The 27,887-nt window shown below is 41.2% G+C and overlaps 1 protein-coding gene across 1 annotated transcript in view; it reads right to left on the reverse strand.

Moving 5' to 3' along the window:
- Positions 1–13,600, reverse strand: part of larp1 (La ribonucleoprotein 1, translational regulator) — a 34,555-nt gene extending 20,955 nt beyond the window's left edge. The window contains exon 1 of the mRNA XM_030793515.1: positions 13,000–13,600. Within this exon, the coding sequence (XP_030649375.1) occupies positions 13,000–13,399 (400 nt within the window). The 5' untranslated portion in view covers positions 13,400–13,600. The remainder of the gene's footprint in view (positions 1–12,999) is intronic.
- Positions 13,601–27,887: the final 14,287 nt, after the last annotated feature.

A 27,887-nucleotide genomic window follows, 5' to 3' on the forward strand; every position in this document is an offset into this window, starting at 1 on the left:
AGCCCTGTATGAACTGGTCGACGGCCCGATTCTAAAGTTACAAACCCGTTGACTGAAGCTTTGCTGCTAATTTTAATACAGTATTTAGCTATAAGCCAATTCTATAGAGATGACATTGCTTACCTTCAAATAGATATATTTCATAAAAGACCAGGCAGTCAAGTATTTTTGTTACATTATGGCATGGGGGAAAATGGAAGACAAATCATTCCAGGATTCCATGTAATTGTGTTTATAACTTTCCAATAGACACAGACCAAAAAAAATTACTGTTTGAACATAGGTTCCACCATGCCGTCTCACCAGACGAGTGGTAAGATTGGTCGTGTTACCACTGTACTTAATCGCTGTTCTACAGACCTCACAAATGGCCAGACTTTTGTCCAATTTTCTTTCCTTATAAAATCCAACGACTTCCAAACTTTAGACCTTAAATTTGATGGTGCAGATAATAGAATTAGCAGCAAAGCTTCAGTCAACTGATTCGTAACTTTAGAATCAGGCCATCGACCGGTTCATGGTACATTTAAATCAATCCAGGGGTCTGCACATCGACGTAGTCGCATCTTTAACGTTAAAACCGGTGCACCGATGCAAATCGCTGAATCTTACCATCCCTAATCTGGAGGGAACAGGTAAAGAACCTGGAGAAGGCAAAAGAAGTGAAGCACCAAAGCGAGTTTATATGTGTTGAGTTCAGAAACAGTAACAGGAGATGGAGGAGGACGAATTGGCTCCGAAAAGAAACAGCACTGGATCCATCATCTAGCAGTGGTTTGGGTATCGCAAGGAAGATGTTGAATAAATACTGTTTTGATAAGTTTAAAGTTTAAAATTACTCCAATAGAGACCACTGATGAAGAATATTTTAATGCAGACATATGTTGCAGGGACTACTAGAATTAGCATACTGATATGATTGCATGCATCAAAGGGTTAAAGGGAGCATTTATGAAGTGCTTTAGAGGAGATTTCAAAATATCGAGATATATCATGCATCGCCACACAGCCTAAAAATATCGCGATATATCTCAAAGGCAGTACTGAATATTCTCAGACTGCCTGACAGAGTATGTTTGTAATGGAAACTGTGTTGAGACAGACACTGAGGAAAGCTCAGACAGAGCTGTGTCAGTCAGGTGCTGGGACTGGCCCTTTAATACCAGCTGTCAAGGCCACAGAGAGACCGCCCGGTCACCACGGTGATCAGATACACCATTTCACTTCTCCCTTCCCTTTCAGTTTAACATACATGTCCCCCATCTCATAACACAGAGACTCACATCTGCCCAAACTTCCAATTTTTACAGTTCTGATATCCCTTGGCTCCTGATTCAGCAAACTAACATTACTTATATTACAATACTACTTTTCAGTATCATGTGCAACATTAATTTTCAAAATCGCATGCAATAATTACCTTTTTTTTACTTTTTAGTAGCATTGCCAATATGACTTTCCAGATCATGTGCAATATTATTTTCTACTTTTCTATTTTAGATTACTTATTTTTACTGAATTTATCTTGTTGTTATGTTATAATTCCGAAACATGTCAATGGAATCCATTGGCAGTGATAGGGCCTCTGTGCCAGCCTGGATGTGGTCCATATAACTGATCACTCATCTATACCAGCCACCACAGTGTAAGTCTGCAGAAAATACAGTACATGTGTTAAGGAGACTGTTCAGGTTTCATTCTCCACAAGCTTTTTTCTCAAAAACTTTAAGACAAATTCAAAAAAAGACATTTCTGAAAGTGGAGAAAGTTACTGATGCCGAGGGAGAACCATTTTGAAGGTGGAGAAAGTTACTGATGCCCAGGGAGAACTAGTTCCAGGGTCAACCCCACCATTAGCTTCATTTGAAATGGTATGTTTAATGAAAAACATATTTCGTCATTTCGTGTGAACATGTCTACTAGCTAAACTGATGAGTGGCACTATCTTAAAATTCATTGAGATATGGAAAGAGAAACCATAGGGTTTTAGAAAGGCAGTAGCCGCAGGGTTTTAGACAGACAAAAACCTGAAATATATTACAGAGCCATACAACCACTCACCTCAGAGCCATTTCCCAGATATTCACACTACAAGGTTGTGTCAGAACCACAGGAAGAAAATGGCTATTCGTTATCCAATGAATGTCCTGATTTACTGATACTTTATGATAACTGTTCATTTCAACTTGTATCTGCTAGCCATCAATGTATTTACAATGGCTACTTGGATGTTTCATAACCCTTTTTTTTCATCTTCACTGATAAATCAGAAAACATCGTCTTCCCTGCAGTGTTGGCAATCATCCTGCAGATTCATGTCAGACTTCATTCAGCCTACCAGTCCTAAAATCCCTCTCTATCAAAGCCATACCAAACAACAGCATGCCATGTAGGTCAAGTGCAATTAGGATCTGCAGTACACTTCATCACTGATTCACTCGTCAATGACGTACAATTACTACCAGACATGTGTACCTCACTGACAGTTACAGCAACACCATGCTCAGTATTATTACACAGAGAGCATACAATTTAAATTCAAGGTAGCAAAAAAATCTGTTAAACTGAACCAGAAGACATTTAAATGAAATAGTCTTCTCCCATCTTTGTTTTGAAGTTTTCCATCAAAACATTCTACAGTATTTTTACTTTCAGAATGCTTTCAGAGCAGATGGAAATTTTAGTTAAGGCCAACTGTCATCCTGCAAAAAATGATTATAGATACCTAGCCAATAAAATCCCTTACAGATACCTACAAAATAGAATCAGTTACAGATATCTACATAATAAAATGCCTGATAGATACCTTCAGATCCTACAGATACCTAGCCCTAGCCGACAAATAAGGCTTACTGTGAGGCTTGAGTTTTAGGACCAGCTCTAAACGGGTCCAGAACGTCCTGGATATAACGCCATATATACCATATGTCAACAAATAACTCGCCCAAATGAGGACCCTACATACGACACAGGCAGGGTTCAGGAAAAATATCAGATCAGGACAGTAAGATCCACAGGTGAGAGAGATGGTTATGCCCCAAAGCAAAAGTTCTGCCCCCAACACTCAGCCTGACTGCTCTGAAGGACACAGAAACCCACTCAGGGACTATAGGTGCTTTCAGACTAAAGGAACTTTTTCATAGTTCTCAGAACTGTTGGAGGAAGTACCCCCTTTTTTGTGTGTCCGCACTGCATGAACTGAGGACAATCGTAGTTCTTAAACCGCAATTATGAGGGACTTTTTTAGCTCCTACTTCAGCGTAGGTACTCTACCAGCACAAGAGGAACCACGAGTGACGTTAAGTGCATGGCAGGGTTTCCGCTAGGATTTTTTCTCGGTGTCTGGAAAAAAAGAACATTTACCGCACAAATTTGAAACTTACCGCTCACGTTTCAATAACAGTCTGTGTAACAACTGCAAACGCAATGTACACCTTGGTTAACGAAAGAATGACAATGACCTCAAATCAGTGAACAGTAACGATTCAGCAAAACGAACAGCAACAATTGAGCAAAACCTCAACCTCATTAGCCGCTAAAATGTAGGTTATTATGAAACTTCGTAACACCTGTAGCCTGCTTTAAAAAAAAAAAAAGGCTAGGCCTATATGGCATCAGATGTAGCCTATTGGCTCCCAGGTAACATTTTATTTTCTCCTTTTTTTCATTGCGGCAAAGTTCTCTGCTGCCGACTTGAAATCAAACGTGTCCGGTGTCTTTGCTGCTTGCTGTGCACATAAGCCCTGTCACTCTCTCCTCCTCCAGGCTGTTTCGCCGTCAAGACAGCGCTGTCCTGTTTAGCGATAGCCTCCGTCATAGCTTCATTGTGTATGACCATTATGGACAGGGCAGCTGGAGCCTCAAGCAGCCATCTTGGAGAAGAAGTTGTCATATGGATTCCCATGAGATTCTGGGATACACTGGATCACTTAGTCAACCTTTTCTTCCAGTTGACAAACTTTCCAGTACACTAAATCTAGACACACACTAGAAAACGACTGTAACCCCAATTAATCCAATACATACAAAACTAGAGGTTGAGCTGAGAGACAAAAGGTGACTGGAATCGGAGGTTGGGTAAGGACACATGCTTATCCTCCCCTAACACACGCTCGTCTAAAGGACTATGCCGTCCTCTGGGATGTGTCCTTATCGCTCAGCCCAGACATACCACCTCTCAGATTAAAAAACAGAGGCAGGGACTTGTAAACATGGGCAAATTTGAACTTTTGAAGTTTCACTCAGATGTCTGAAAGTTCAAAATTGCTCCTTCTCCACATTCATGATGGGTTCTCAAATTTGATAACCAGTCCATGTGCTTTTTCACAATTCTCTAATCACATTATTTAAGCAGAAATCAAACTCTAAAGTTCTAAACACTACACTCTACAGAAAGAGTTTATTAAGTGTCACAGTTTCCGAGCAATTAGACACAATCTGAAAAGTGAAGGGTTTGAATCTACAAAAAGACTGTTATAAAGCTCTATGTCACTCACTGGAAGTCCACACTCAGGTATACTTTTAATTCTTTAGCCTCACTGTTTAGAATTAAGACATAAAAACCAAGTGACATACTTGATTGACATGTCAACTGTATTCCATTATGCCCTGTAAAAATGAATGCCAGGACTGAGAGAGACACAGTTACACTCTGTAGTAGGGTTAGGCGATATATCGAATGAATTCGAGTTTCTGTTTTTGAACGATGTGAAAGATGCCTAAATTGCAAAATTGAGATTAGCGCTTCCTCTGCTGTCATTCAAACGTTAGCACCAGCACTTCTCTGCCGTTACAACAGTTACGTAGGCTGGCGCCGTTTCCGTGGAGACGCCTGCACGTCTGGGCTTTGCTGGTCCACAACAAGCTGGAGTAATGGCAGATGAAGACGCCGAAATAAAAAAAAAATTCGATTAAAATCGTGAACTGTCGGAAAAAAAAAATCGAGATTTAATTTTTTTGGCCATATCGCCAAGCCCTGTAGAATATGACGGTATATGATATGTAGTCTCACTCTTCAATGGAGCGAATTACTGCCACTTACCTTGTTCTGCACATGAAAATTTGCACCCAAATACACGTGCAGACTTCAGTTCTGCAAACATGAATCATCTTTAAACTGGAGATCCCTCCTGTGTGACATTTACATATAAATTTGAGCAGTTAATGAACAGACCACCCGTATTGGCAGCGCACGACACGCTGTGATTCATACCAATACAAACAGAATCTCAAAACTGATCAGATAAACTTTGGAAATGTCTTTCCTTGTTCTGCAGTCAGCTTCTCCTCCACTTGTACCATTGATCATGTAAGTGATGTCTAAAGTACCGTAAGCAGGTAAAGACTAGGGCAATAGGGATGGCCTGCTCTCTGTAAGCAGAATCAGTCGACTTTGAGATTGAGTAATGGAAGCTGCTGAAGAAATGGTCTACTTTATAGCTCCCAACAAAGGAACATTAGGGGCAAATATTAAAATATGGTGAAATGACACGTGTGTAACAACAAACACCACCTAATGAAGCAACAAAACTGTCTTATTAGAAAAGATCATATGACAAATAGCTTATTAAACAGATGACAAACATCTTAAATAAACAGACCAGCGTGAGAGGATTGTAGGTGGCTTTAGGGCTCACTGCTATATCATTACAACACTCACCAGGTGTGTACCAGCAGAACTGACTGAGATACAAATGCTCCGGTCACAATGAACCACTCTGGTCTAACAGACAGATGCAAAACTCCTGCAGAATTTTGACCTGCTTCTAATTTAGGATTAAACTCACTTTGCCAGCCTCATTCTTATGAAATCTAATTACTTGACGCTTTGGGTTTCAGAGTGACTGATGAGTTTAGTACTGAAACCATTGGATACTGACTCCCACAAGACATTAAGTGTTTAACTGTTTAGTACGTGTGAGAGTGAAGTATGGACTTTGTAGTTTAATGTGTGAGAGTGGAGTGCGGGTTAAGTGGTTCAGTTTGTGTGAGGCTGGCAGATGGGATCAGTAGTTTAGTATGTGAGACTAGAGTATGGGTTTAGTCATTTAATGTGTGTGAGGCTGGCAGATGGGATCAGAAGTTTAGTATGTGAGACTAGAGTATGGGTTTAGTCATTTAATGTGTGTGAGGCTGGCAGATGGGATCAGAAGTTTAGTATGTGAGACTAGAGTATGGGTTTAGTCATTTAATGTGTGTGAGGCTGGCAGATGGGATCAGAAGTTTAGTATGTGAGACTAGAGTATGGGTTTAGTCATTTAATGTGTGTGAGGCTGGCAGATGGGATCAGAAGTTTAGTATGTGAGACTAGAGTATGGGTTTAGTCATTTAATGTATGTGAGACTGGAGTAGAGGTTCAGTAGTTGAGTATGTGTAAGACTGTAGTATGGGTTGAGTAGTTTTGCATGTGTGAGCCTGGAGGTGCCAGGCCCAAGGCTAGGGAAGAGATAAGGCCAAACAGACAGGACCAGCCTTGTGTACTTTACAGTACATCACCCTGTCTATTCATGATCCACACAGCCCCTGCCCCAGCCTCACAGGAACCACACAGCCCCTGCCCCAGCCTCACAGGAACCACACAGCCCCTGCCCCAGCCTCACAGGAACCACACAGCCCCTGCTCCAGCCTCACAGGAACCACACAACCTCCACATCCTTTTCTACACCTTCTCTGGAATGGGAAACTACAACATTAATTCTTGGGTCAAAATAAACAGAAAGACATCTTTTGAGAACACCCACACTGACATTTTCCTCTTTAGGTTCCTGAACTGTAAAGAACTCTTAGCCCCTCGTAACCAGGATTCTGCAACAAAAGAACCAAATCATTTAAGATCGTACAATTCGTAATTGTTTCATGCTGAGAGGTCTCTTACTGTATGCTGACTGTGTGTTTAGTAATGCATCAGTCTGAGATACACACCTCTAGCCTCTGTGTAGTCACACGTTCTCACTCACTATATCAAGCACATTACAGTAAAGGCTGTCTCACTCCCATCTACAAAGGTATTTATATATATATATATATATATATATATATATATATATATATATATATATATATACACATTACAAATAGTACATGTCTTCTCCCTGTCAGTTACCTGTTCACACGGCTGAAACTGGTAATGTTTTATTATGTTATATGTGCAACACTACCCTGTGTTTGTTGCAGATTAAGGAAGCGTTAGCATGTAAAGCTACACAGTGAGCTGTACGGGCTCTCACTACACCTACAGTCGCAGCGCTAGCCCTGAGCACAAACGCTCAGGGTTACAGACCTACCGTTTTTCAGAACCGCCCCAAAATATTGTGTCCAATAGTGAAACGTGACCATCCCAAATATGAAATTGCTTCTGTTTACATTACTGTTATATTTATTTCTCAGTTGAAAGGTCTGCTGTTATGACACCATCAACCAAATTTAAAACCTGTGTAATCTTGACTGCATCTTTTTAAAGCTGCAGCTATGGATGGTCTACTGACTCATGTACTGGTGAGAGTAACACTACTGCCCAGACAGCATTGAATAGATCCTAATCTCTTAAACCGTACTGCTGCACAACAATGACGTACAAAATGCATAGAAGGACCACACAGACAAATAAAAAAGGCAGGCACCAGCTTTTTCAAACACTGCAATATCTTGTCACCATGATCCTTTTGCAAATGTGTTATACGGTCAGTTTTCCCTTCAGTGTGTGTTTTTCGTAACTGCCCATGTCCAACACATATCATCAAACTGTTACGTGAAGGTTCAGTTTGTCTCACACTATGAATATTTAACATACTGTGGTAAACACCGCCACTATTTTATCTGATAACACGCTAACGAGATCTGAAAACAAAAGCCGTGTTCACATATGAACTACAGACTATGTCCACAGGATCAGGTTCGGACATTGCCAGAAGTTGACCTTTCACACATGTAGCACACAACAGGAGACCGTCCGTGTCAGACGGTTTCTCACCCACGGGAAATTCTCCGTTTGGTTTAGGCGAGGGGTGGCACCTGGGTAGAGTGTGTGGGAGGCAGGACACAACGCAAAAAGTACGCTGCGAAAATTTCAGTGTTTTGTTTGCAGCACATCGAATACGGCAGACGAGGCTACTGACTTTTGTCTGACGATTTCGCCTTCGGCCCTTACCGACAGAGGTTTCCGAAATCTCATCGCCTCTCCATTTTCGTTATCATCCTCATGTAAATGACCCTTCCTCACCGTCGGATGATAGAAACGGCATCAACACGCCCACTCGCTCGCTGTGAGTCCTCTGGACCCTGATCTGCCCTATTCGCTCATGCACTCTACGGACATTATACGAAATGTGTACTGGGGGGCCGGTAGAGTAAAATCCGTTTAATGTCCGATCCGACTGATTCGATCATCTGCGCTCTCACATACAGCTCCTCCAGGCAGAGTCTACATAAAGTCAGGGTTGCAGTGCATGTCTGAAAGGGGCTAAAGACACTATAGGCTGAAAAAACTGTAAGAAGTCCTCAACACCTGTCAGATCCCACCTCTGCACTATCAGCTTTGGGGGGTGTGGCATAATTTCACACCAACTGACACCTTTTTCTGCAGCAATCTTTCATTCAAAACTGACAGTCTGACCTTCCTTCCCTGGTTACTGTTGCTAACATCCATTTACTGGTCACCTTGTTGCTTTCTTTACTGACGTGAGATCTTCCTCCTGAAGTCGTCCAAGAACTGATATTATATGGTTCCGTGCTGTATTTTTATCAGCCCTGGGGTGTTAGGGTGCCATTAGTGTGGATTCTTACATGCTACTGTTGTCTTTGCTCATTTTAGTTCTTAACATGATCAGGTCCAAACATAGAGCACTTAAGACTGAGGGCACCTCACACATTAACTAGTCTCTCTGGAGACCAATGCAGTGTGCTCTTCGAAGCAGGTTCGTGTTAATGTGTAAACGAGCTTGCCCGTGTTGTCTGTGAAATACCTGGCATGCATTACTAACACTGTGATGCAGTTTAAAAAAATTACAGCTCCGTCTGGTTAGTTTGAGAGGTGGATCTGTGAGTGGAGTGCAGACTGAACGCTGCATGTTAATGAGTGAAACTAGTCACCACCACAGTGAATCTGTTTGCATCTAAACACACACTCACAACACCTGTTAAGGTAAGAGCAAGAGATTGATGTTGAGAATGAGACACTGCATTATTAAAAGCTCGTGTCCAAAAAAATACTGGTTTAGCATCCACACAGGCATCTCACTTACTCTCCTAACATTTACATGTCCAGCTGCTTTTATTATGCAGGTTATGAGCTCTCATGACTGTATGAACATGACCTGTGACTACACAGGGATGCTCCCCTGTGAGTGCCTGGGATCCAGTGACCAACGCACTCACTGTAAACCTTGGACTTTCAAATGTTAACACACTCTAACATTTCAAAATGCACGTTCCAGAAGGGTTTACAAAAAGATGGAATGGCATCGAATTTAAGACACGCCAAGGACACGGCTGCCCTTCAAAAAGTAAGAGATGGCACTGGTTATTGATGTTGATCATATTTCTGTATTGCAATTACAATGTTAGATATTCACACATTATGTGTGCCACAATAGTTTGCAAAAATTCCACACCTGCTCTCCTAATGAGGAGATCCGCTGACCAGTCTTACGAACTGCAGAAACCACTTCAACACCACACACACTCACAATCACACACACACTCACACAACAACAGTGTTTCTATCTACATCCTCTTACCAGACGTTTTCTTAAATTGTGAAATAATTAACCAATAGCTCACTCACTCCTTTTCAAAGCAGCTTATCCTAATTAGGGTCGCGGGGGGTACTGCAGCCTATCTCAGCATTCATTGGGCATGAGGCGGGGAAACACCCTGGACAGGTCGCCACTCCATCGCAGGGCAGACACACAAACTCACACACAAATAACTAGGGCCAATTTAGCGTCTTCAATTCACCTAACCTGCGTGTCTTTGGATCGTGGGAGGAAACCGGAGCTCCCAGAAGAAACCAATGCAGAAAAGGGGAGAACATGCAAACTCCACACAGAAAGGTTAACCAATAGTTTTCTTTCTTAAATCTGAGTGAAGCGCTAACTTCTAACAATTGTCAGAATTTCTTCTTTACCATAAAACCTGATCCTGAGAGCATCAGGGTAGACATTCATCATTTACCTTATAAGGTTTACCTGAAAAAAAAACCAAAAGAAACAAAACAGTGTTTCTGACAGTCTTGTCCTAATCTGTGCCTTTCTTGAAATCTCATCAATGTAAAGTTGTAGCTGTGTGGATTCAGGGCTGGACCTTTACTCTGCCCATAACCGTATGAACTTGGCAGCACTGACTGATATTTATGTGCAAAGCTATTCCTTCAGTTTTTAAAAAAACAAATGGTCACAGTTGAGGTTGTCTGGAATTGGTGCAGTAATGGGAGTGGATAGCAACAACAAGATTTAAAGGCTTTTACACTATCTTTCACACTGTCTTTCAGACTGTCTTTCACGCTGTCTTTTACACTGTCTTTTACACTGTCTTTTACACTGTGCAAAAACATTTGGTTTTACACTGATGGAGATAGCTGTGAAAATTGAGAAAAAAGGTTCTGTAATTCCACAATAATTTGGTGTCATATATTCTAAACATATACATTTTCCCCCCTCTTAAACCTCCCCAAATTGTATATATTTAGAATATATGAATGCGTCTACGAAGCTTCCCCTGGCTATTCACAAGAGTCTCACAGAGGCTGCAACATCAAAAATGACTGTATTGTAAAAACTATTTTAATACTTTTATTATTAACACATTCTCTACAGCCACAGTGGTCAAGGGGGTCACGGGTCAGTTTTGAGAGTGTCCAGAGGTGGTGTTTGTTATTGCTGTCAGAGGTCAACTTCTACAGTAAGACATGGATTTGAACACAACTGTCTGTTTTCAGCCATGAAAGACAAAAACTCTGCAAACATAAAGAGAACTTGAGAGATGCCATAAGAACTCTCATGCTGCTAGAGACATGCTTTACACAAAAAAAGTGACAGAAAGGCCTTCAGATGCAGTCCAGTTATTGAACACATTCTAAAATTGCGAACCATGGCAGCCTAGAACCAGCAAACTGACTCTGCCTCGGAGATAAACCGAAGTATATATGTACGCCTGGAAAAGACTCCGCACTTTGGGCTAGCTCTCAGTTAGCGGACTGTCAGTCATCTCAGCTGGCAGGCCATATTGCACTGTAAGGGTGGAGGTAACGATGCAGGAAGAGGCCCAACGTATTATTAACGATTTCTTCATTATGTAAGATTCAAAGGAACAAACTCGCACACCGATGTTACATTTACACAGCTCTGCTGCACGATACTATACATTTATATCGGCTTCAAGACACTTTAGTGCAACAAATGATCATTTAGCTATCGCTAATAAAATCACATGGCGGACACCACGTTGTTCTATCACAGGAGCATTCTGGGATAGCAGTCTTAGCATGACTTACGTACTTTCAACACAATGTAATTATCTATGCTACCTTGAATTTCATGATCTTAGCACTGCAGTGATGCCGGAAGGCAATGGCGTTTAAACAGTCAACGAGTCACTTTAATCATAAAGTCGACTAACATATAACCTGTTACTCACAGCAATTATTTTCCACTACTCAACTAATTAGCTTACTAGCTACTTACACAGTGCGGATTTTGTGCCTTGCGTTTCTGCTTGTCAGCTGCTCTAACTGCACCCCACACAAACACGTTTCGAACGTTTCATATGAATAGCCCTGTGTGAGCCGAATGTTTTCAAAAATAAAGGTTACATGAACTAAACCCGCTCCATGACAGAAATCATTGACAACGAGTAATCTAAGAGCGAACACGTGGAGTACACACGTGATGTTCCATAACAAACCTTGGATTTATAGGCTTTAAGCAAAACTACTTCTAATAAATGTAACTCTAACAAGTCTCAGGTACCATTTCGTTCTTAACCACCGACTTATTTCCACAGACGGCATATCGACGACCTTGTCATGAGATATTTCTGCGAAGTGCTAAGACGAGTTCGCTAGCTTAGTAGGCCCAATCGGCTATTGTTAGCGTGAAAGTACCCTTGTGCTGTCTGAGAAACAGCGTTATGGTTAGATCTGGGATTCCGCTGGTCAACACAATGATGTTAATATCACGACTTCGAAATTGAGTATTTTTGCAAGGCTGACTGCAAACTCAAATAATCATAACTGTCTGACGTTAAGATAACCGACCAGACAGATGGAGGAATCCATATTGTTGTCGTTAGCTGGTTATCCTAGCTAACACATTGGCCTTGTATACGTGTCCAACTACTCTAACTAAACTAGCTTGTAGACCACCAGACAAATTCTACAACTATAAACAAAACTGGTGGTAACAACCAGTGGACAGCAAAGAGAACCAATTTTGGAACAATGGTGCTAGTTAAATAGCATACACTGCTCAAAAACAATGGGGAGTCTGACTTGGGTTGAAATGTCACATTTATGATGTACCGTCTCAACGCACAGCTGGGCCCGTCAGTCAGAAATGTGTGTAACGTTAACGTTAGCTATGGTACATTGAAAGCCCACTATTTCACGTCAGCAGGGATCAAATAACTGCTTGGCCAAACGCATTGGGCTCTTTTCTGTGCATTCTGTCAAATTGCTGGGGGCATATCCACAGTGTTTGAAAGGCTCGTGTCATTTACAGTTTGATAAAAGGGGCTTAGGGATAGTCGTCTCAATTCTAGAAATAGTATTTAAGCTAAGCCTATAAATAGCTGACATTACCAAATTAGAGTGGTCAGTGTCTCCAACACTGCATTTACTTGGCAACATGGTGGCCTTATTCACAGACGTCTGGTTTGATGACTATGACATGCACCTCGAACTCGTCACAGAAGTGGGGAAGCAACCATATAGAAAATTAAAGCAAAGCACGTCAATTACAAGCCATATGGAAACAGCACTAGAAAACAACGTAAGAGAATACAAACCATGATGTGTCTGTCCATTCACACTGACCACGGTCACCGCATTCATTTTCTTAGTCCATGGGTTCACCTTGGGCGGAGGGGCTTCGGCAAACTCCTTTTTACTGATTTTAACGTCATCCGTTTGGCCGCCAGAACTTTTTATTGTCGAAGATTCTCGACCCCCACTCTCATTTTCTTGACTGTTAGTGGCCTCTTTTGCTAGATTTAGGCTCTGATCCTTAAGAATAAGCCCTCCTTGTTCCGAAACACCTCTCTCACCGTTCCCCTCATCTCCAACAACCGTCTGCTTCGGCTCCTTCTCCTGACAACTTTCGTCACGTTTCATCTGGCTTCCATGGTCGTGCTCGTCCTGTTTCAAAAGAGGGTTGTTTGGTAGGAGAGTCTCCACCTGAGTGGCCATGTCTCCTCTTCCCTAAACGACAACCCCGAATTCGCCCTCAACTTTTAAGCAAAAAACTGTTGTATCCAGGGAACAACCTCGTATCTCTATCTTCTCCACTCCACCCCTAGACCAAATATTCTTCAGTCTAAGATGCAGAGTGGTGTGTTTAAATTAAAACATGCAAATGTCTTAGTAGACCTCTTAAAAATTACAAGCTAATCTTCACCAGTAACAGCAGTATCACCACGCGATAGGAGGGTGCGCGCACGTACGACGTATGGGGAGTGAGCACGTAAGGATGAGCGCGCAATAAGGTGCCGATCATATTACGTCATTACGTCAACTTCGCCTCGCCGAAGAAGTACATTTTTAATGCTGTTGCACACATACTTAGCTGCTCGCACTGAACACGTGTCGCATGAAGACACAGCACGTGTGTCGGCATGCCATACATTTTGGGACTGAATGATTTAGTTTCATATTTTCATTTTTTCACATAGGATATGTTTACTGCACGCCGACCTGTTTTGTTATAGGTTAAGTTTGCAGATGCACACGAGGGTAAACCACACCATCAAATGACACAGTTCAGTTCATGGTTCATTATTTAAAATGTGTGCCGACATTAGTAGTCTTAAATATGCCAGTTATGATTAGTTAAAATATATAAAATATATATTTTGAATTACTGCTTCTTTCGTTTTCATCATTACCAACTTAACTTTGATGATCTATCAAAATATCAGTTGGCTATAGTGGTGTATGAAATATACATAAGTACAAAAATCATGACTATGTGTGTGAGTGTGGTATAGGCAGAGAAATATTACAAATAACTGTGTAAAACAGCATTTTATTTTTGGTTTGTCTATACCATGACTTTATTTCTGCTGTGATGGAGACTAATAAAAATGGGATCATTTTATCTGTCTGGCAGTTCATACACAGATGGGTATAGGTGAGTTTCACTGTGCAGAGATTCTCTGATGCTCAGAGGCCAGACGCTCAGAGATTCTCAACATTCAGTGCTTTCTCCCTCTCTCTCTCTCTCTGGTGCCAACATTTTGGTTGTCTGTGAGTAATGTTTTGGGACATTTCAAAACTGTGTGATGAGGCAGGAGAAATGGGTGGTTTAATGGAGCCAATCCTGAGTTTGTCTTATACTGGTTTAGTATCCTGAGTTTGTCTTATACTGCTTTAGTATCCCGAGTTTGTCTTATACTGGTTTAGTATCCTGATTTTGTCTTATACTGGTTTAGTATCCCGAGTTTGTCTTATACTGGTTTAGTATCCCGAGTTTGTCTTATAGTGCTTCTAGTATTGTCACTGTGGCGGTGTGATACCACAAGGCCATCCAATCTTGACATGTTGCAAACTGATTATAAACAAACTCCCCAAAGGTTACAGTTCTGTTTCAAAAGCAAATAGTGAAATGTCATATTTGTGCCAAAACAAACCCAAATGTAAGAAGCAGAGATGGCAAAGGGACATTGGTTTATAAATGATAAAGACACACTAGCATTTAAAATGTGACACCAAACGCTACTTTAGGCTAACGCTTGTTTTGTTGTTGTTGTTGTTGTTGTTGTTGTTGTTGTTTTCCACAAAAAACACTCTTCAGACATCTTCATAGGCACACAGCTGTTAAATCCCCAGAAATGTGAGGTATTTGTCCTTTCCTCAAACATCTAAAACACAGGCATCCAAGTATATGAACATGTTCTGTCATACAGGGACACGCAGGGACACACACACGAGCACACTAAACCTTTGCAAGGCCCCCTTTGTTGAAGAACAGTAAACATTGTGATATTCCACTCAACTGCAGAATCCTATTCTTTGCAGCCAATGACATCACTGCCATGTAAAGCTCTCTGGCATTGTCCAGGTTGTAGGACCTCTTTAGTAATGTACTCACCAGTGAAATCGCTGCAGGCAACCAGGATAAAAACTCAAGTCAGCAACTGGTCAGCGAATCACTATTGAAAGCTTTAAAATGTGGAACTGCTCTGTAAGCAATGCATGCTGAGCAGATTGTGGACCTGGTCAGGGAGGCTGGATCTTAACTTGTTTAGAAAAAGTATGATTGAAGGATCTTTCCTTTTATATATAATGAAGTGAAACCATTTTTCGGCTATATTCTCTTGATAATGGGACATGATATTAAAACATATTACTGTCAAAGGCCACAGAATGTCTGTAATTTGAAGAATTTCATTTTGTTTATAAAGAAAAGGGATTATTTTTCATGCAAATGAGCACTGTTAAATTAAATTTTTATTGATTTTTATAGTTTTACCATTTTTCAGAGTAGTGAATATCATGTGCAAAAAAAAGTGGAATACCTGCACTCATATGTCAGAGGAAAAAGTTTGTAGAGAAAATTTGACAACTCACACTTACCAGTGCTAGACCTCATGCATCTGTGACGTAATTGACTCTCTAGCAACACAGCACTGTGAGGGTTTGAACCTGGCTAGATATTCTGACATGTTGACCTGATGACATGTTGAGTCACTGTGCGACACCATACTGCTGTTACTATAGGTTTACTATAAAGCCAGGTAGCTGACTGTATTTGCTGCTAAGTTTGTTCTTTCACCATCAGAAACAAATGACAATAATACATATTGGTGTCTTGCTACACTGTTTATGACATAACTGTATGAGGTGATAAGTCAGGGAAAAGTGGAGGAAAGAAGAAGAGTAAAGAAAAAACAAAGATAAAGAAGAGGTTAGTGAAAGAATGACCTGGCTTAATAATATCATTACCTCCAGCTGGATAAACCATCATTGACTACTTGTCAACCAGTAAGAAATTTATATTATTTCAATGATATTTTCTTGTGTTATTGTGAATTTGTGGCATTATTTTATTTCTTTATTAAATTATATTTTGCCTAATATATTCCACTCATAGTTAAGCATGCTTATCTGCCGTAAAGGTGAATGTTGTACACAACAGCACAGAAACTGCATTGGGCAGGACAATATTACGTCTTCAAGGGGAATAATGTAAGCTACAGAAGCTGTTGAAAAATTATGTTGGTTTTAATGTCACTAAAACTGAACATCCTGCAGTGTGCCCCAGAGGTGTGACCTGTTTCGCTCACATGGCAGCTCTGTTTAGCAGGAAGTATTATGCCTCTGCTCAGTCTTTTCACTCCCCAAAATGATATATTAGCGCCACCTGGTGGCAACTCAAGGCCCACAATGAGTGGTAACGTTTCATGGACACCTGGTACACATGAATGGGACATCTGTGAACTATTCCATGGCAGTCGCCCAGAAAAGCATTTCGCAACTGCAGTACTGCAGAACAACAGGACCAGTTGAAACTAGCAAAATCACAGGACCAGTTGAACTCACCATTTTAGTGCAGCGAAAAACATGACAATGGTGAAACACTGAGTAGGAAAATACACAAGAAAAACACACTCAATACACAGACGTGGACAAATCTGTTGGCACCCTTACAGCTGTTTGAAACAATTCCTCATTCCTCCTGAAAACTGATGAAATTAAAAGCAGTCATCTCATGTATACCTCAATGCCTTTGGTGCGTCATAGAGTAAAGCAAAGAAAGTGTGAAAAGACAGAAAAGACAATTATTGCTTATTCTACAAAGATAGTCTAAAATGACCTCGACAGAATTGTTGGTTCCCACCGAAAAAAGACTCTAAATAATTGGATTATAGTGATATTTCTAACTAACTGTTTTCTTTAATTAGTATCACACATGTCTTCAGTCTTGTGCTCAGTCATTCAGTCTATTTACATGGAGAAAAGTCGTCACTCTGCTGTTTGGTATCATCATGTGCACCACACTGAACATGGACCAGAGAAAGCAAAGGAGAGAGTTGTCTGAGGAGATCAGAAAGAAAATGATAGACAAGTATGTTAAAGGTAAAGGCTATAAGACCATCTCCAATCAGCCTGATGTTCCTGTGACTACAGCTGCAAATATTATTAAGAAGTTTAAGGTCTGGGCGGGACTGTAGCCAGCCTCCCTGGACGCGGCCACAAGCGGAAAATCGACCCCAGATTGAACGGAAGGATAGTGCGAATGGTAGTCAAAGAGCCACGGAAAACTCCCAGAAAGATACAAGCTGAACTCCAAGGTCAAGGTACATCAGTGTCTGAGAACACCATCCATTGGTTTTTGAGTGAGAGTGGGCTCAGTGGAGGAAGACCCAGCTCCAACATATGAATGCTTCACACAAACTGAGAGCCCCTGAAATACATCAAAACCATATGGAGAGGCGGTCTCAGGAAGTATGATTCACTTCACATTCATTTTGAGATTTGTTTGATTTTGAACACAGAGCATTCACGGCTCTCTTTGCATTTTTATGTCCAAAGCTCACAGTACACAAATAAAAAGCTATGTGCTTTGCCTGTGTCAGAGTGTTCGAATAAACAAACAAAAAACAAGATAAAAGAAAGCACACTGAGGACACAGAGGGGACTGCTCCACCTGCTGAGACAGAGGGGGCCGACCACATTAAACAATTTCTCTCCTTAAATCACAATACAGAGGGCTCTCTGCTGACCACACACCACATACAGTGAGTTTTCAGTTACGAATAGTTTATGATAGTTTAAGATATGGATAGATCAACCAGCAGGAAAAAGGCAACAGAGGACTTTCTGTAGATTAGACAAATGATTTGCACAAAAAAAAACCTTTTGAAAGAGGGAGGAAAGATACTTATACAAGCACAAGTGCAAGGGATAGAGAGAGAGAGAGAGAGAGAGAGAGAGAGAGAGAGAGAGAGAGAGAGGGAGAGAGAGAGAGAGAGAGAGAGAGAGAGAGGAACAGAGATGTAGTGAGAGTTCTCCTATACTTGCTCAGATGATATCAGCAGTAGCTTATGGAGGATGGACCTTAAGGTTAATAACAAAGAGTCCTGGACAAGCCTTCTGTTATGATTAAATCCACACATTTATCACATACTTATATTATGCTCCAACATAAATCTACTCTACGATCATCTGTAGCTCATGCTCACATGCTCATGTGAATATACCAACTGACCTGTGAATGTCCTTCAGTACAAGTTACACTGTGAGAAAACTACTTAGGCACAAGAACAAAAGTATTTTGCTAAAAGTACTCCATCTAGAAGGTCTTCAGTTTTTTCTTCAGCGACATAACTGTTGAATCTGCAACAAATATTGAGTAAGAAGGAGTTTCATGAAAAAAATGGATAAGTAAATAAATAAAATCTTTGAAAGTTTCCCATAGCATTGTAATTTCTTTTAAAAGCTTTGTAAAATCACAGATATTTAACCGTGCCTCCGTGTGCCCCACCTCCCGAAAAGACGGCTCTAGATTTCACACAATCAGTCAAAATGGGCCTCATTTCCACAGCCGTGTCTAACATTGACCAGGGTTGAAGCGACTGTGGGTTAGGTTTAATGCTCCAGTCCTTTTTAATTATTATTTTCATTTGTTACCTATACTCTTGGTTGGCATGGGTTTCTTTTGTTATTTTTACTCTTGGTTGTCATGGGTTGTCTGTTTGAACAACTGCTCTGACTTAGAAGCTACTCTAAGTCAGCCTAAAAGCTACTCGCAAGAATTGTAATGTCATTGACACAATGTTATAGAGACAGATAAAGACTAATCTCTAAGGGCTCAAGTTTTGTTCTTACACCAAGAATATATTCATTAACTTTAGCTATCCTTTTGTTTCCTGTAATGTAATAGACCAACCGATACATTTTGACTGAGACAATGTGCTTTGAATGGGACTAAATATTTTGAGAGGTTCTAGGATTTTCTTTCCCTCTTGTCATTGAAGATCTTTTTGTCCTCTTTCCCCCTCTTCCTGTTTCTTTTCTACGCAAACCTTTGTTGTGATGAGTGTTTTTTTTTTTTTTTTAAATATTTGAACCAGAGTTTTGGACCATTACTGATTAAGAATATTGTGCTTGCATTAATTGTTATTAGACCTATTATGTTTGGCGACAGACTGAGACTTTGATGTGAAAGCTGGCTTTAGTGGCTTTATTCAGTTATTATTATCATTACTGTTCATGTAATTATTTACACTGAATAGCATGAACAGCACCATACTTCATTAGCTGAAATAAAAACAGTGCTGTGAACTCCGTGTTAGGGTTAGGGTCAGGGTTAGTGGCTTATCTCTCAAATGATGTGTACAATTACAGATTTGTTTGTGCATGAGACACTTTTTGTGGTGACCCTATCTTCCCAGTGCCCAAAATACCTGTTACCATTGTGTAATAGTTATTGAGATCTACTTGTTCTTGTTTATCTACGTTGCTATTGGAGTCTTGGATGTCAGAGGTACAGGGAGGTTATTTGGGAAAGAGCAGAGCCTTTTCAGTATCATGATATTTTATCCTGAAATGTAAACGGTCTTAACAATCCCATCAAAAGGAGCAAAATGATATCTGAATTGAAAAGGGAGAAAATCAATATAGCATTCTGGCAAGAAACCCACTTATCTTGTGCTGAACATGAGAAACTCCAAAAATTCAGTTTCCGTATCACTTTCTTTTCCTCATATAAATCATCTTGTCAAGGGTAAACTTGAACACAAGGAAGTCGCTTTATTTGACATATATGCCCCTCCAGGAAGCAACAAAGCCTTTTTTAAGAATATATTTGATTTAATAGCATCTGAAACATTTGGCACCCTTATTTGTGCAGGTGATCTAAATATAGGCCCACTATTGAACCCCAGATTAGACACAAGCGGCAAAGTGAGGAAAAAGAGCTCTTCAGAAATACAGGTGAATGACGTGCTGCAAGACACCAGTATGTGTTTACGGAATAAACCTATAGTAAATACCATTACTTAACTGCTTCTTTAAAGTGGCCAATGATAGAAACATGTTATAACAAGGCAGTACAATCAGATTTGCTCTGCTTTCAACAAGAAGTGTTAGCCACTAAGAGAAGCCTTGCTTCCCTGTTAAATCAAACCAGTACATGAGAGTGAAGAGTAACAGAGCGCCCTGGTCCACAGATAAGATAGTGCCATTACACTGTGTCATGAAAAATGTAATGACTTTTTAGTCCATTATTTATTGTCTACTAATGAAGTACTTGCTTCCCTACAGCACATGACAGGTGGGAGACAGGAAAGTCTAAAATGAAAACTTGGATTTTTAGCTGCCTTCTTTCTGAGAATTACCAGGATGAACAAGAGAGGAGAATTAGGAAACACATCCTCTTGAAAGTGCCCATGCTTTTGCTTTTTTCCTTTCAAGCTGTGACTGAGTGGTGGGGACCTGCTGCAGAGTCAGCTCTATGACTGAGTCAGCCCTGTGACAGAGTCAGCCCTGTGACAGAGTCAGCCCTGTGACAGAGTCAGCTCTATGACAGTCAGCCCTGTGACAGAGTCAGCTCTATGACAGTCAGCTCTGTGACAGAGTCAGCTCTATGACAGTCAGCCCTGTGACAGAGTCAGCTCTATGACTGAGTCAGCCCTGTGACAGAGTCAGCTCTATGACTGAGTCAGCCCTGTGACAGAGTCAGCTCTATGACAGTCAGCTCTATGACTGAGTCAGGTCTATGACATAGTCAGCTCTGTAACAGAGTCAGCTCTATGGCAGTCAGCCCTGTGACAGAGTCAGCTATGTAACAGAGTCAGCCCTGTGCCAGAGTCAGCTCTATGACAGTCAGCTCTGTGACAGAGTCAGCCCTGTGACAGAGTGCATACTTTTTTAGATGTTACTGCAGCTTGAGGACAATATTGAAAAGGATCATGAAAACCAAAAAAGATATGACCAGCTACAGCCTCTAAAAATATTGATATTGAGAAAAAGAAGCTTCATATACTTATTATCTCCACAACATGCCACTGCTTTGTTGGCACAGTGTCTAGGTGTCTAATTGCAAACTAGGGATGTCCCGATCCTATCTCAGAGATCGATAATGGGGACGATCGTGGCATTTTTTTAACTGGTAAGACCCAGAATCCTGCATAATAAATGTCCCACAACTTCCCAAAAATGTTGAATATGTGGACACAGCCAAAATATGTGGATATGGTCCACTTGCATTGACCCACACTCCTTTCAGCAAGGGAACTGGGACCCAGTTAGTTTTGTTAGTTAGTTTTTCTGCTTTGGTGTTATAAAAAAACCAATCAGGCCCTTCCAGCAAATATCCCTCCAGGTCAATGAGTTAGAGGTAAAACACTGAGTTTCCAAGGCATGTGGCCACGCCTCCTCCGGAACTTCCACCTTCACTTCTTTGTCTCAACCACATAGTCAGCTGAATTTTTGTTCGCTGAGGTGATAGCCTTATATAATTTGCCTATGACCCCTTTGTTATTTTCCCCTTTTTAAGCTTCTATGAAAATCTGAATCAAATTTAAGAAAATTTCAGGGTTGGGCCCTCTAATCTCCTTCAGAAAAAAATGGCAGACCTGTTAAGTTGCCCATTTGATATGATTTTGCAAAGAGCAGTTATGCTGTGTTGGGTCCACTGCCTGTATCTGTAGTCATACAACGCTGGGTGACACATTGGTTCTGTAACTGAAATATTTCTTTCACCCTGTCGAGACAACCCAGGATCGACTGTATTGGTATATTCGTCAAGGAAAACTCTATGTATTTCCATTTAGCTTCATAAACTGAGTTGCACCAAAACAGCAGTGGTCTTAACTGAGCAGATAAATAATAGTCTCTCAGGCACAGTGGTGCAGCAGCAGGGCTGAGTATTTTACTTGACGTCTCTTTTTGTTCCATATAAACCTATAAATGTGTTCATCCCATTCCCTAAACTATTTAAAGGGGGTCTCAACTGGCAGGGCTGTGAATAGGTACATTAATTTGGAAAAGACATTCATCTTCATTGATACTCTGCTGCTTATATCGAGGCCCACCTGTCCAAATCTTTATATATCTTTTTGTTAATCTGATTATAATTTATGGCATTCAGGGAGGACACATCTTTTGGTAAGTAGACCCCAAGGTACTGGATATATGGTAAATGCCAGTTAAATTTATACTTGTTAACCATTTCTTGGGTGGGGGCATAGTTAAATGTCAAGGCCTGTGTTTTGTGAATATTGAGGCCTTCTCCAGAGTAACTCCCATACATCTTTAAGATATTCATCAGCAACGGTACCCCCGAACCTGGGTTTTGTAGTGTCACCAATATATCATATGCATTCAGGCAGACTTTGTATTCTGCTCCTCTTATAGTAATACCCTCCAAACCTCTTTCCTGTCCAATAGTTTGAGTCAGAGGTTCAATGAAAAGATTAAAAAGGGACAGGCAAATGAGGCAGCCCTGTCTACATCTTCGTTGTAGAGCTATAGAATTTGAGAGACTGCCGTTGATTTTTATTCTAGTGGTCGGGGATGAACATAGTGTCTTTATACAATGAACGAATACTTTATTGAGCCCAAATCTATCCATTACTTGATATAAGAATTCCCGACCGAAATGTTCCCTAAATGTTGCGCTATTCAGCAAGCCTGTGTTTAATCTCCACACAGTGTTCTTTGGGACGCACTCAAGGTGCAGTTTTAGGTATAGACCAGAGTGGTCTGAGAGGTCCCTCTGACTTATTCTGCAGTCCCTTATTCTGTGCCAGTCTTTATTTGAACATGAGGAAACAGTCAGTTCTTGAATGAATGTTGTGACGAGAGGAATAAAAAGTGAAATCTAAGTCAAATCTATTCAAGTCTCGCCAGACATCAATTAGGCCCAAATCTTGCAGCACGTCATTCACCTGTATTTCTGAAGAGCTCTTTTTCCTCACTTTGCCGCTTGTGTCTAATCTGGGGTTCAATAGTGGGCCTATATTTAGATCACCTGCACAAATAAGGGTGCCAAATGTTTCAGATGCTATTAAATCAAATATATTCTTAAAAAAGGCTTTGTTGCTTCCTGGAGGGGCATATATGTCAAATAAAGCGACTTCCTTGTGTTCAAGTTTACCCTTGACAAGATGATTTATATGAGGAAAAGAAAGTGATACGGAAACTGAATTTTTGGAGTTTCTCATGTTCAGCACAAGATAAGTGGGTTTCTTGCCAGAATGCTATATTAATTTTCTCCCTTTTCAATTCAGATATCATTTTGCTCCTTTTGATGGGATTGTTAATACCGTTTACATTTCAGGATAAAATATTATGATACTGAAAAGGCTTTGCTCTTTCCCAAATAACCTCCCTGTACCTCTGACATCCAAGACTCCAATAGCAACGTAGATAAACAAGAACAAGTAGATCTCAATAACTAATACACAATTCTATGTTGGTTTCAAACAGGGTTGCCAACCAAAAGGAATGATTGTCTCCTCTAGCAACAGTCGCCACAAGGTGGGGCCCCTCATTAACAGGCTTAAAACGTAAACAAAAAGCAGGGGACTACTAACAGACCCAGGAAAAATGTTGTGGCACATAACTCACTTTGTCTGTATCGGCATTTAGTTATAACAAAGAGTTTCACGGAGGTTGTTTTAACCATATAGAGTCAATTTTCAGTTCGAACTCTCCCTCAAATCAGGGAGAGGGTTAATGGATTATCCCTGGCCTCGACAAAATGAAATGTTATTTAGTGGCACAACTTACAAAAAAAACTCTTCCCAGGCACCACAGGGAGTAAATAATAATTAAATCTCCTCTGCTGCATCATCCCGATCCATCCTCTGGAATCCCCAGAGTTTCCCTCGTATGACCCCTTGAAAGCCAGGTTTACTCCCAGCTCGGTGCATTCCAGCTGTGCTCCATGGAAGAAGCCTGGTGAGGGTCTGCTCCGTGACACCCACGATCTTGCTCGCACGGATGGATCCAACTGAAAAACCTCGCTTGGCCAAATCCTCCGCTGCTACGAAAGTGTTGTTATAGATCACGATGCCTGAGTCAATGTGTACACGCATCTTTGTCGGCAGGGTTTAAACTGCAGAAACCAAACCACGATTGAGCATGGTGATATACCAGCTGGTGGTTTGGGGGCCAGTGCTCAATGATCCCTCTCTGCTCCTAGTTCTTTTCCCTGGTGCAAGCCGAGAGAGTCACCCAGTTCTGTCTTAATTAAATCCTCGACAAACAGGTGCACAGAGGTTCCCTTGGCATTCTCTGGGACACAGTATATACAAATGTTGTGCAGCAGGAGCGACCTTCCAGGTCCAACAGTTTTGTTCTGCAGTGCTCGTTGCTTGTTGAGTAGTTGGATTAAAGTATCTTTAACTACGATATCCCACTTTCCTATGCCTGCCATGCCTCTCTCCACTTCCCCCAGGTAGCAACTTGAGTTTTTGGCCGGTAGCAACTTGAGTTTTAGTTAATTTCTATAGTCAGGTCATCTAGCTGTGCATTCATTTCCTGTCGAAAGCTAGCTCGAAATTCAGATAGTTCTTTTTTCATATCTGACTTTAAGTCGCTCGTCCCTTTGGCCATGACGTCACTCACCACTTTATGAACAGAGCTGAGTGTAGCTGCTGTGGCCCTTTTCATCCTCAGAGTCCCCATTTTCCCCTAAGCAGACCTCACTAGTGATAGCACTAGCTCCTTTTTCAGTCTCCCTCTCAATGACGCTCCTTAATCCTGACCTCGTTTTTCTGTTTTTATCCTTGTTCATTTATCTTTCGATGTGAATGTGATTTCAGAAAGCTAAAGTTCTTGAATTACGGGGAATATATTTGGCCAATACCTGAGCTGTATCTTATGCTGCCTGTATGCTACACTATAGCTCGCGCTGCCAGACGTCCCAACTTCGCCCTCTTCTTCTTAAACATTATCACGTTACATACCTTGCGATCTAGACTGGCTAGCGGTACGGAGTGACATCATAACCGGGAGTCAAAAATTAATCCTAAAGTAATGTGGATTGGGCTGGCTATGAGCTCCCTTGCTTACGAGCGAGAATGTGTTTCTGCTTATTTTCATCCAGAGTTTATATGGATAAGCTAAAGAGAGGCAGGTGACCTCCCCGCCCTCAAACAAATAAATATATCTACCTACGCAGCTCAACGAGACTGTACATTGGAAGGGAGCTAGGTCTCCGCTGCAATGGTTAACTTCTCTCTCTTGCCGTTTCTCAATATGCATCCTTCTCTGTACTTGTGTTCTTGTGGACTTGTGAAACGTCATCAGTCACGGCCAAAGTACTGTTCCAATTCAAAGTTCTCTTCTAGCCAAGAACAGATCAAATATCTGGATGTGTTCTTGGTTCATGGGTTTTATCAAGTATGCATGAGGAGGTGACTTGTGTTGACTTGGGGAGCCAAGTTTCCCAGAATGCATTTCACACAAATTTCACAAAAGTGGTGGCAATGGCTGCGGATGAGCTACCACATAACAGTAACTTTCATATTATGACTGTTGTTCTGTCACCAAATGTAGTTTTAAAGACTTTCAGGTGAGAAATTAATATTTCAGAATTCAAATATAGGACGGTAGAGACTCCTTGAAAGTCTTAAATGTTTGGAGAAGTGACATCTACTCGCGGATTGAGCTCGCCAGCTCTAGCCAGCAAGAGCGCTGCTGTTTCAAATGCAGTTTGAGCTTACTGCATCCTCCCGCGTCATCGGTGTGTGTGCACTGTGTGTACGACTGATTTAAACAGTAAACTACTACAACTTTCACTGCTTCACCACTGGGGGCAGCCATCTTGGATTTTGAAGTTGGGGTTGGTGAGGTTCCTCCGACTTTCCGAGTTGGAAATCTGACTTCAGGGGGCGTTCCCGTTGAAACTTCCAACTGGGAACTTGGAAATTCCGACTTCCGAGTTCAAATGGAACGCACCATTACTAATTGCATTAGTACCGTACAATGTTAGAGATGCCCTGTTAGATAGATTCTCCTGCTCCCCTTATGTTGAGCTTCCAGTCCCACAACTAGGTCTAACTGCAGTACTATACGACGTGCCTACGACAGAACACGCCCACTACATGACACGCCCACTATGGGTAGGGTTAGCGTTAGGGGCCTGTGGCGTCTCATACTAATCCAGGAAGGGGGTGTGTTGTGTAGTGAAGTGGGCGTGTTGTGTAGTCTGCAGGTCTGCAGTTTAGACCCTTCTCCAAGTCCCGCCCACACCTGAAGTCAACCGAACCCCACCCCACTCCCTGAATGGGAGGCAGTAGCCTACCTAACTCACAAACTAGAATCAGGGCACCCACTCTTACAAGGTTAATTGACCCACATGGTAACATGATATCATTGACGTGACGTGCAAATGAGCGATAGAAAACCGATCGCGCAAATGTCACCATTCCGAATTTTTTTTGTGCGGGCGCCCTGTGCCTCACTGGGTGGCTGCCCATGTCACCCATGCCTAAATCTGCCCCTGCTACTGAGGGCTCTCTATTGACCAAACCACTACATGAGAACCAACAGTGCAGTGTCACTGTATATCAATATCAGTTAATTACATGAACAATGAAAGAAAGCAGCAAACATTTAACAAGTGAAACATGTTTTTAATTTATTGAATTTAAACATCAAATGTGAAAATAAAACATAACAGTGGCCACACAATGTAAACAGCATTGTAAAAAAGCAGCACTTTGACTATAATTCATAAAGTGACGTCCTGAACAGTGGCAAATAGCACAAGCATGATAACATGTCTATATCAAATCATGTCTAATGTAGCTTAATGAACTGGCGCGAACAACTACCCAGATCACTGCATGTTCAGAGTGGCCAGCAGAGTAAGAGCAGTGGGATCGCAAAGGGGTTGGGAGGGAACGCAAAAGTAGCTCAAAACATGCCACCACCATGACCCTTAGGGGGCGCCATACTTTGAAACTTCTACGTGAGTAATTTTCTCAGGTGTTAGTTTATCTTCTAATCGAGTCATTTTCACGAGTATCTTTACTTTTGCTCAAATGGCTTTTGGGTACTTTATAATAGTGGTGGCTGGTGAGTTGGAGGAACAAACCTCCCCTTTAAATATATCATTGATTACAACCTGTTCATGTTAATCCGCCTTGATTATCGATTAAATTAGCGATTCGCAGGATTAACACCAGTTGCGTAAATAGAATAATTGATTATCAATGTCATTTTGTGACCGTTACTGTTTTTTGGCCTGAGGCCTGAGTGCTAAACAGGATGTCTTATCTGTATAATGCATCTGTACCGTGCATTGCACTCAACGCTGATGCATTATCAGATAAAAGATCCTGTTTTTCTAACCTAAACGTTTATTCTTAGAAACTGAGATCGATCTCAAAAACTTCCGTTTTTTAAATTTGAATTTCGTAACACGACAAAGCTACAATGTAAAACACATTGAGGGATTAGTTGTCTAGTATTCAGATGACTGCCATCCTCGTCAAACGATTTCACGCTGTAGCTTTCGCTATAGCACTCAAGCGTCAGACAATCCACGGTGTTTCGCGAGCATTTAAACGCCAAAATCTTGCAAATCAGAGGAGCGCATTTTTCATTAATATCCCCTGACGTCGGGCAGAGAGCGAAAAGTACAAGTATCCACAAATTCAGTAAACAGAAATAGTACTGTCGTGAAATGACATTGGTAATCATTTACTCTATCTAAACG

Source organism: Chanos chanos, chromosome 16 (genome assembly GCF_902362185.1).
Source record: "Chanos chanos chromosome 16, fChaCha1.1, whole genome shotgun sequence".
Lineage (NCBI taxonomy): Eukaryota > Metazoa > Chordata > Actinopteri > Gonorynchiformes > Chanidae > Chanos > Chanos chanos.